The following is an 11,222-nucleotide window of genomic DNA, read 5'->3' on the forward strand; positions in this document are numbered from 1 at the left end:
TTGTATCATTCATTTTTGATAAAAAATGTTATCTTCTTGGACATTTCAGGCCTTTATTGTTCTGTTAGATTGTGAATCTGTTTCCAGATTGTTTCAATTAGGAATATCATATTGTTTGTATTGTTATCATCTTTCCTTTTTGTTCAACAAAATGATGATGAATGAAAGATGATTCTCTAAAAGCATGTTGACTGTCTTTATTGGACTTGTCAAAATCTTTGTTAAATTTGAAAAAAGTCTGAAACCCCGGCACAGAACCCCAATTTGGGCCGGGTCAAGTTCCACAAACATGGAGCTTGCTCACTTGAAATTGCCTTGCCCTCCTCTGAATTTCTCCTCTGCGCTGTCTGGACTTGATCAAGATCAAATCACCAATCCCTTCACATTTCTTGGTGTCGTTTTATTCTTGTTTTTTCAGTCTTGTTTCATTCTTGCCAAAATGAATCCAACATCAGGCCAATCAAACCCTCATCAAACCACATTTCCACCTAATCACTATCATGTACCAGCGGGCCATCCTCAAGTCACACCCTACCATCAAGCAGTCAATTGACTTTATGACACCATGCCTGCTCAACATCATTACTTTCCTCCAGACACCCCCTACCATCCAGCAGTTCATCAACGGTACAAAACCACTCCCACCGCAGCACCACCAAATCTATATCCTGTACCAATTGGGCAACCTCAACACACACCCAACCCCAATCACTTGTTTCACAGTGATCCTCCACCTTTAAATCTTACAGTTTCACCTTCACATCACAATCTCTCGCTATACCAATAATCACACCCTAACCCATCTCCCCCACATCTTAATTCCACAAGCTCTGAGGTGGTCCAGAAGAAAAAGCTCTGTCCATCTTTTTCCAAGCCCCAACCACGACCAAAGTCAAAGTATGCTAATCGCCGTAATGAAAATCTATCACCTCCACCCTCATCAACTAGCTACAACCTTCTGCAAAACTATCAGCACAATTCAAGCTCATCTAAACAAGCACGCCATACGCTTCTAACTGACAAAGACTCCAATTTAAATTACAACAGCGAGGGTGAGGATGATGATGGGAATGAAGGCAAACAAAACAACTATGAATTTCCTGATGACCACTCGGAGGATCCCTTTGCTAAAGATGACGATGACGCATCATCTGAAGATCTTCCGCTAGAGGACTCGTTCAACCAACGTAGCAGGCAGGACACCCCTAGTACTGCCTCCAAAACTCCTGGGATGCTCAATGCAACTGACTTTGCTATGTTTCAACAAATTACGTCCCAGTTTGCTATCCACATAGAAGATATTACCCGCGTGCGACATGTATTTGAGGCAAGTTTTTTCCTTCATCATCAACGAGCAAAGCTTTGTGTGACTTATCTGTCAAAACCTTAGGAACCCAAAGCACATAGACGAGACCTTGCCGTGGTATGTATGGTAGCTGAGATGATAGGTCATGTCCGTGATCTAAAGGCCCTTGTACAATCTGGTCCTTCTACTGGGAGCCAGAAGACTACAATGCCTGTCACAATTGGTCATGATGAGTGGAAGGATAGTGAAAAACTACGAGTAAGTACCCAGTTAGGAGTTCATATATCACACATACTATGTAAACTCACTTGATCTCCGGCTTTCTCCGCCTCTCTGCTTACATCGACAGAACATGATAAGAACCCGCATCCAGAAATACATCGGTCAATCAAAGACCGAATCATATAACGGTAATTTAACTAAAAAAGCTCAGCCAGTCGAGTTCTCACTTGAGAACCGGGTGATGGTAAGTCCCAATTCACTGAATCTTGTGTGATTCGACACTGACAGTGTTCTGTCTATCTATTCTCCCAAGAACTACCTTCGTAAACATGCAAACGACGAATTCAACCTTGCTCACCTCCCTCCGGACTTCTGCAAAGGCGATGTCAAGTCCATCCAGCTTACTCTCAAGGTCATCAAAAAGATAGCCACCTATCAACGCAGTGTGTTTCAGGAGAAGGTCAGCCAAGGCCAAATACAATCTCAATTGCATCATGCTAATGATGCATCATCCATCAGATCCTCACCAACCTATTGATGAAGAATAGGACTCGATCTGGCGCAGTTCCGAGTCTCAAGGGGCTAATCAGCATGGTATGTTATCATTCCATGCAACTGTAATGATTCAGTCAACTTACCTCAAAAGCCATTAGATTGTCCGTAGCCGAAACCCTGACATCGATTATTGCACAGACGATCAGATCTATGCCAAAACTTCATTAGAGGACAAACGTCGTTATGTGTTGATTGTAAGTCAGTTTGAACCTTTCCTTTTACATTTTCTGACATTTCATTTTTGTCATCAAGCGTATGATTGGTATCCAGTATCTCCGCACCCCCACCATCGCGATCGATGGCCAAAAACAACATCGGCCAAAGTCGATGTGGGTTTGGGTTGATAGACAGTCGGTGGCGTTGTCAAAATACCCCAAAGAAGGGTGTGCTCGGTAAGTGACTTGCTCCTGTCCCAGTGCACAGTACACATGAGCTGATGCAATCTCGATCAAATCCTTTGTAGGTTTTATGAAATCCTCATGGATCTTGATAAAGAATTCGACGGGTTGCGCAGTTTATCCACCATCGAAGAGCAGACAGGGCGCGAACTCCAACTACCTCGACATATGACGTACGCGCTCCCCGATGTGAAAGATCAACAACCAGTAGTAACAAGAGACGATTTAGTAGAAGAAGAAGAAGAAGATTTAAGGAAGAAGAAGATTTAGAGGACGATGATGATGTAGAGGAAGATGATGGTGTAGAGGAACAATCCAATCATCAACAATAGAAACACTTTATAAAAATATTCTTCACTCGATTCCAATAAAAAGGAACCAATCCCACATTCATATACATTCATATACCTTCATATACATTCATTTAGGAGCAGATTTCTTTTATACAAGTCTCAATTCTTTCCTTTTTGTTAATTTTCTTTTCATATACATTCATTTAGATTCAGATGTCTTTTATACGTGTCTCGACTGTTTTCTTTTTGTTAATTTTCTTTGTTTTCTTTTGTTTCGAGTGTTCTCACTTTCATTTTTCATGATCCCATCAACAACCATCACAAAACTGATGCTCGCTCACTACGCAATCAACCACTGGGCAAATGACCCTAGTCTCTTTCATAGAAGTCTTGAGTCTTTTTTGTTATGGTTTTTTTTCGATGTTTACGCTTCTGATGATCCCAAAAGAACTCTTAAACTCTCGCTTGGTCACTACATGTGTAATTCACCAGAATTGCCACTGGTCAAATGACCATTTGCTTCAAATCGAGAATGCCAAACGGTTCGCACTGGGCTACTGGAGGTTGTACTGGGCTGTGGTTCCTCACCCACCCAGAACGTATTGAATGCATTTCTGCCATTCAATCAGCTTTCTCACCGTCGTGCGGAACCTAAAGCAAGGATATCGCACCGATGTCCTTGCTCTCATCCGCGCGACCTCCTCTGTGAGGATAATCAACCGAGATCGGGGGGATCTCCGTTGGATGTCGTGTCTCGCAACATCCAACGGAGATCCTGATTGGACCGTAGTGTAGTAACTACACCATGGAACTACGATGGACGAGAGAGGAGGGTGGAGGACAAACCTCAAAACCCAAAACACAAACCTGTATCGCCCTGTACAGATACTCGATTTTCGAGTAGCTCTGATCAAACCTCACCAGAGCTGCCTAGAAACAATCCAGACGATGCCAGAGACGATTCCAGCTAACTCCCAATTGAAAATGCTGTCGAATCATCACATCAAATTGAAAAGTAAGTTTTTAGATCATCTGAAACAAGTTAGAATCGCGATGATAAGTTGACCACTTCACACCAAAGGGACAGCGTGTGAAGTAACTTCCATAGAGAGCTTAGAGGGTAAGGGAGACTTAGGTGCACATGTAACTTTACACACACAATGGAAGTGTGTGGGAAAGATACAGGAAAGAAGAGGGAAAAATTTCCGCGCTCCAAATGTTCTTACCCTTCTGTTGCACATAGTCAAATAGAGCAATCAAGCCCTGCTATCTCTCTCTCTCTATCTCCTATCAGTCTCCTTATAGAAAATTTAGCCCCCACCCACCATCCCAGTAGGCTAGGACACAGCTCTCCGGTTACTTCTCAGGCACTTTACGTAGTGTCGAGCAAGGAGTAGACCGGGTTTAGACCACTCAGGGCTTCTTACGTAGGCCCCGAGGGTCCCCGGTACGTCTCCCAGCTCGGCACCCCCCCACATTATTCTCAACTTAGGATAGCCTAAGTTAAGGATAGCATAAGGCTGAGAAATTAAAGAAAGTTGCATTCTTAGTTAAGATATGTAATTACAAGCTAGGAAGCCTAAACTAAGATTATGAGAATGAGAGATCGCATACCTATGACTTACCCCTAGAGTAGAAATGGAATTATGGTTTCTTTTGGCCTTTTTATCAAACAAAAAGATTTGCTTCCCTTCAGGTTTAACTTTTTTAGATAAAGACTCTGGTACAAAGAAGGCTTGATTCTCATTGTGTAAGGACTTCTTGTTTTTACACAATATATTTAGCATGTGATAAATGTTCAGTTTCTTCCTTGTGCAATGATACTGAATAGGAAAATCTCAAGGTTTGAATTCAATACGAGAGTTGAAAATTCAACATTGATGTCTAAACAAAGATCAGAAAAAGACCCAAAAGCAGAAATCCAACCCGAGACCATTTGCATTCGAAGTAGTGAATTGAAATTGAAAGCTTGTGGAATGATGCAAACAAAAAAAAGGGTCTGTGGGTCCAAATGTACTAATTTTATGCCTTGCTCTCCTAATCTGGTCAAAAGACAAAACTTTTAATGTTTTCAATTATAAACTCACCTCGATTAAACTTGTACTTGATTCCTGGATGTTTGTTGGTTTTTTGAAAAAGTTGTTGAGTGAGATGTGGTTTGGAATTTCCAATGTATGATTTATTCCTTCATTTTTAGCTGGCATGAGATCTTATGTCAAAATTCTGTTTGTTTGATAGAAAGGATAGTTAATACAACTTATCATTGTGATCTGGATCGTTTCTAGGACGTTCTGGTGAGGTTTGATCAGAGCTACTTGAAAATCAAGTATCTGTACAGGACCATACAGGTTTGTGTTTCGGGTTTTGAGGTTTGTCCTCCACCCTCCTCTCTTGTCCATCGTACGGAACTACAGTTGACACTAAACTTAACAAAATCCCACGCTGTTGCCTCGGGTCGCGAGCAACTGTGTGGGACTTTGTTAAGTTTAATGCAAGGGCTCTTGTAAGGGCTCTGGTCTAGGTTCTCGAAGAGCTTAACTCTATGTATGAGTTTAGTCTAGATTTTTAGAGTGATGAAAGCTACTTTAATAATTCAATAAGAAAAGAAATAAAACAATACTAGCACATCAGCGGCGGGCGCCGCTTCCAAGATATCACATTATGAGGATGGCATCTATTGTCTTCTATGTGGCACAAGACCCATCATGACTGATCTTGTGATTCCTCTTCAAAATATTGCTTGGGCTCATATTAAATGAGCAGCAAAGATTGAGTTCAATGATTGATTTCATTCAGCCGTTGCACCATCTAGATTGATAAGTTTCAGACTTTGGAAGCCACAAAAACATACTTACCAATATCAACACCGAGACAGCAGCGCAGCGCAGCGTTACGAGGCAAGTTGCGCGCTGCGTAGCTGTTTCCGTTATCAGGAAATTTCCCGATTTGACAACGCTGCTTGATGAGTTACGCTAGCCAATTTTGCGTAACTCATTTGGAATCTCTCCGTTATCTCACATTGATAACGTAGCTCCTATAGTTACGTTATCGCTAAAGTAACGTGATAACTTGTAAAAAAATTCTCGAACCGCCAAAAATATATACATAAGAGAATGAAGAGAGCCTTTAATTAAAGAAGTTACTAAATAGAAACAAACAATTCCCACTCTCCAGACATAAAGAAAGGAACAGTTTGAATGAGGTCACAAGAAATCTTGTACCCTAATATGTTCCACAACGCTGAGGAATTCATCACCTAGAGGGACCCCCTCGACTAACCACATACGGGTTGAGACCGACCTCTCAATAGTGATTGGAGTCAGGCCCCCTCGACTAGCTGAACATACATCAGCAGCGGCGGAGAAGGTTCGCTCCGGTTGGGCCGAAGATCCTGAAGTGGCCAGGTAGTCTTGAGCCATCAGTGCAACTATTGGAAACCTGGTGTGGTTTACCTGCGAAGAAGCAAAGATGAGTACAAAAACAAAGGAGACGATAATAACCTTGAGACTTACCGACCACCATCGCAGTGCTTCGCTTGGATTGCCAAGATCGTAATCGGGTTCTTTCATACGAAGAGCTCCTCAAAAATAATCTTGAACCTGAGAATCATCACCCAGGTCCTCGTGGTCATCATCTTCATCACTATAAACATCAAACATTGTCGAAGTTGACTGCTTTGTGAAACCTGTGTCATCAGATCTCAAAGTTGCTGGCTTTCTTGTAGTTGATTGTATTTGATAATGTTTGAATAATCTATTGAATGTGGCTTCAGCTTCAATGAAAGTTCTTGAGCTCTTTTCAAATTTCTTTTCAAAATATCTAAGTCGAAAGGCCGGGTGGAGGATGGTTGCCATCACGAGAGTTTCGGTCGAAAGAGCTTCGTCCAAGTAGAGTTGGACTTTGGTGATCATCGCATCTATCATGGGATAGAGTGCATCACTTGTTGACATCTTGAATTGTCGTTCTTGTGATGCAGCTTGCAATTGAACATACTGCGGTATCACCATTGCGCCAGTTGGTAGGTTACCCTCCATCTGCTTGGTGATTGTCAAGAACGGCTGTACGAAGGATATAACTCAATAAGTACTGTATAAGTAAGTGATCTTTTCTTGAAACTGAAACTTACCTCAAGCTCGTTGTTGAGCTCTTCAATCGAAGCCCATTCAGATGGAGATATAGTAATCTCATGGAAGTAACCGTAAGGCTTCCCATTTTTGCGAGGCCGACGAGTCTTGGAGTTTACCCGTTCCAGATCCTCTTTCAAAAGCTGATCTATCACCTATGACAAAGACAATTGAACATGTTGATTTGGTGCCAGATAAGAAAATGAATTGAAATAAGAAAACAAAATAACCAAAAAAAAAACCAACCTCACGTGCCAACCACGCTTTGTGGCGACTTATATACTTGATATTCCACCTAATTCCGTAACCTGCAATTAATGAACCAAGTGATAGACCACGACTTTTCTTGACACGATTATATTCGTTGCGCCAGGAAGATGAGCGGGTAATTCTTCGTATGACGAAGTCGAGCTGGAGATGATAATGGTATCAGATGATGTAGATGTAAGTATTGTAGTAATGAAGGAAGAGGTTGGACAAAAACTAACCTTTTCAAGTATATAATTGAGTTTGTTGGCCTCTCGTTGATGAGTTGGAGCCACGTTGTCTTCAAGTAAAAGAATCGGATTGCCTGCATCTGCCGCATCTGCCGCATCCCAGTCGAGCTCGTCGTCTACCGCTGCGATAGCTAAAGTACCCTCTAATCGACTCATGAAGTTGGCCTCGGATGAGTCTTTGTCCTCGACTTCTTGAAGGTCATGTTCATCATCAGACAATACATCTTCGTTTGGTGCCGTCGCGACGTCAGGTACCTCGACAACCGGTCCATCGCCAGCTCGTGGGTCGTCCGGCTCTTCGTCTTCAGCAACTGTTGCACAAACTGCAGGGAACTGGCCCCGATTGGTGGTCTTGATCTTGCGTGGGGCAGCAGTCTTGAGGCCAAGAGCAGCTAGACCTGCTCCTACAATAAGCGCAAGCTTATGACAGAAACAAAATGCGTGCATAGTCTCAGGGTTCCAGGTGTAGTTCAAATTGGGACCACAATGATCAATGAACTGCCGATGCATTTCATTGGCCATTGTCTTATTGTTTGACCCTGAGTCGGTCGTCTGGGAGAGCAAGTGAAGACGGGCAAAGTGATGTCAGCCTATATAATAATTATAATCAATCAAAGAGAGAGTACAACTCATCTTATCAGCGATGTTGTGCTTGATCAATATGTTGGCCAAAGGCTCAGCCAACCAGACACCTTGGTGTTCCCACGCAACAACCTTCAGCGTGAGGTGACGAGATACGAACTTCCAGGAAGGATCGATGTAAGTAACATTAGCGCCGATGAAGCCATGTCGATTACCCTTTGAAGTCCATATGTCATGTTGCATCGAGAATTTTGAAGTCAAGCCCTGTGATCACAATCGACATTAGTATTTGGAAGGTGGAATGAAAGACAACAAGGACTATAAGAATAAATTATGATCCTACCTTTAGTTCGTTAATAACTTGATTCTTCATTGACAAGTTGAGACGTTTGGCCTCTAGCGCGGCCCAGTGCCGTCCATACAGCTTCGCTTCAGGTCTAAGATACTGTACCGATGCTCGAAGCCAGGGATCGGCCAATCGTGACCAGGGTGAAGCTTGGCGAAGTAGCCAAACACACATTCCTTGGTTGAATGTGAGGTTGTCAAACTTAGAAACCTTCGTAGTAGTGACAAAAGCATCAAGAGGGCCGTTTGTTTGCTTCCGCTCAGATTCTTCTCGGGCACGGATTTCGGCAACTGAAGGAGGTATTTCCAGACCAGCTGCTTTAGCTCGGAGTCGTCCTGGGCAGCCAGTGGTCGAACGCCCTTCCTGAGTTGACCCATCCCGGTGGGCTTTGAGGTTAGCCGTGGGATTGCTGTAACTGATACGTACGGGTTGGTCCTTGCCTCGGCCTTTGCACCAGAGACAAGGATAACCCAAAGGTCTTTTGGTTTTATCCTATGCATAGTGGAATAACCGAAATATTTGAGTTTATGAAAATTTTATTCAAGATTGGTATAGTTTAGGACTTACATCGTCAGGTTTGCTGTGCCACGGTTGTCCATAGTATGCATATAGGTTGTCATTCTTCTCTACCTCGTCCAGATCGATAGGTTTGCGTTTTTGTACTTGTTGATTCTCTTGGTCTGAATCGGCGCGGAGAACTTCTTTGGTGACCTGATTAGAAGATGACTGGAAACAAAGTATGAGTCAGATTAGAGATCAATTACAAGATTGTTTCGATCATCACAAAAAACGTGTACTTACTTCATTGTTGACTGTGGTCTTCTGGACTGTTTTGCGGCGCTTTTTCTTAGGGACAACAATCTGAGGGCCATCACTCTCATCTTCGGAATCCATGATGACTGTTGCTTTGCTCTTCTTCGCAGTTGATTTGGATGGGCCATTGTCAACAGAAACTCTTCGCCGGCTATCGGGGGAAGGTCGAACCATTCGTGGGTTTGATGTAGGAATGCGCGTCCTTTTAGATCTACTAGGGGTGGTTTGTGATTGGTTAACGGGCATAGAGGTGGATGATGAGGAAAAATTGAGTTGAGATGGCTGAGAACTTGTTTGCATCACAGATAATTGAATAAAAACACAGTTGAACATGTGTATGAAGATGCCAACAAAGAAACGGCGATGTGGATCAATCATGATGGGGAGTAGTTCGAAGAGATATTGGTGAAGGTGGGGTGGAAAATATCGAGGGGAAATCTAGAGGAAAGATGGAGTGATTACCAAGAGAAATTATGGATCAGAGATCGGAAAAATCTAAATCGATGGCATGATGAAGCTGGAAGGAAGGGTTTTAAAACTCACTATGAGAAGAATCAGGCCGTGACAACTGCCCCTTGCGTCCATCATTCGACACGATCCTTCTGTAATGGGTGGTACGTGGTGGTGAAGTTGATGAAAGGTGTCCGTGCAGAGGCTAAATGGGGAAAGGCGTGGTGAAGTCGTCGAAAGGTGTCCGTGCAGAGGCTAAATGGGGAAAGGTCATCCCTTGCGTTCCGTAATGCGCAGCAGAGCTACTGTAGCGGGGTGCGGGGCTGAAACGTAACTGAAAAAAAAAACCCCGTTACCCAAAACTGATAACGTAACTCAAAAAAAATAAGTCCGTTACAAGATTCCGCCAACGTAGCTCTTTCGACTTACGTTAAGTTAACAGTAAACGTGACGCCTAGAGCTACGTTAGCGTTACGGCGAGCGCTGCTGTCTCGGCGTTGCCAATATGTACCACCACACCTATCAGTGATTGTGAATTACAGATAGATGTACACACTCCACAACTTTTGACAGATTACCAAGAATGATGTATTACACATGTGAGAGATAGTCTTGGCTGAGCTTAGGTACCACATTATGTATTACAGTACCATGCATTTTATCAATGTTTTAGGAAGTATTCAAGTCTCACAATGAATCTGACTTCAATATGAAGCTTGAGATTTTATCTTAGAAATAGAAGAGGAAGTTACATACACAGAAACCGGCGCAATGGAACACAACAATCGCCCATGGGCTTGATGTATGGCGCGAGGCACCACGACCCAACAAGAAACAAAAAACCACGGCAGACCAACCGGACGTTCACACGGAAGAGAGTTAGTTAACTAGACAAGACATCATGTACAATTGATCAAGTAAACTCCAATGCCAAAATGTAATGTGAGTGTTGATGAGGATGGCGAAGTAGAAATGGTGTCGAGTGCTTTGAAATAAGTTTTTAAATTCCTTTGAAATGCAAAGATTGGTTATGATAGCTTTACATTTGAAATGCAAACATTTGTTATGAAATCGAACCTCAGCATGAAAATCCTCCCTTTAACATGGATTACCGGTCCAACCTTCCGGTACCTAAAGTTGCAATGAGGAGGGTCAACGTGTTATAACATGTTGGCCGCAAGAATATTTGAGACGAACCATAGGGATCCAAGTGCCGCCGAAGGCGAAACTTTGCCTGGTGTGCTTTCATAACACCACAAATCACATGATTGAGTTCGGAGGGAATACTCCTGCGGATGAAGTCTAATGCACATCGGTCAATGACCAGGTCTACTGCTGTTCTAATGAGGGGACGACATCCTTCAAGGTATGCTTCCACACCCGCGATAAATTCAATGACGTGCCCGCAGGTGGTCACCCACATGAGCCAGTTCGAGCCATCTTCCTCTAAAAAGTCCACTTCTTCTATGATATCATAAATCTTTTCCAATTTTCTGAACATTGATTGAACCACTTGAAAATCATCATATTGATGATCTCGAAGGGCTGCTTGGATACGTTGAGTGCACTGAACCGCGTGCCCGAATGGTGGAGTGCACATAGCGAACTAAAGAAAGAGTTTGAACAAAAGATACAA

General features: G+C 42.9%; 2 protein-coding genes across 2 annotated transcripts; one reads left to right on the top strand and one right to left on the bottom strand.

The window, feature by feature from the left end:
* Window positions 1-500: 500 nt before the first annotated feature.
* Window positions 501-2,751, top strand: MELLADRAFT_66024 (uncharacterized protein; the record flags this gene model as incomplete). Its single annotated transcript, XM_007413796.1, has 9 exons — window positions 501-627; window positions 1,026-1,309; window positions 1,391-1,564; window positions 1,656-1,772; window positions 1,842-1,988; window positions 2,048-2,122; window positions 2,182-2,277; window positions 2,354-2,475; window positions 2,547-2,751. The coding sequence occupies 9 exons, from the start codon at window positions 501-503 to the stop codon at window positions 2,749-2,751; spliced, it is 1,347 nt and encodes a 448-aa protein (XP_007413858.1).
* Window positions 2,752-10,694: 7,943 nt separating this feature from the next.
* Window positions 10,695-11,186, bottom strand: MELLADRAFT_109778 (uncharacterized protein; the record flags this gene model as incomplete). The annotated part of the gene is made up of 2 exons (XM_007413921.1): window positions 10,695-10,717; window positions 10,784-11,186. The coding sequence occupies 2 exons, from the start codon at window positions 11,184-11,186 to the stop codon at window positions 10,695-10,697; spliced, it is 426 nt and encodes a 141-aa protein (XP_007413983.1).
* Window positions 11,187-11,222: the final 36 nt, after the last annotated feature.

Source organism: Melampsora larici-populina (genome assembly GCF_000204055.1).
Source record: "Melampsora larici-populina 98AG31 unplaced genomic scaffold MELLAscaffold_39, whole genome shotgun sequence".
NCBI classification, from domain to species: domain Eukaryota; kingdom Fungi; phylum Basidiomycota; class Pucciniomycetes; order Pucciniales; family Melampsoraceae; genus Melampsora; species Melampsora laricis-populina.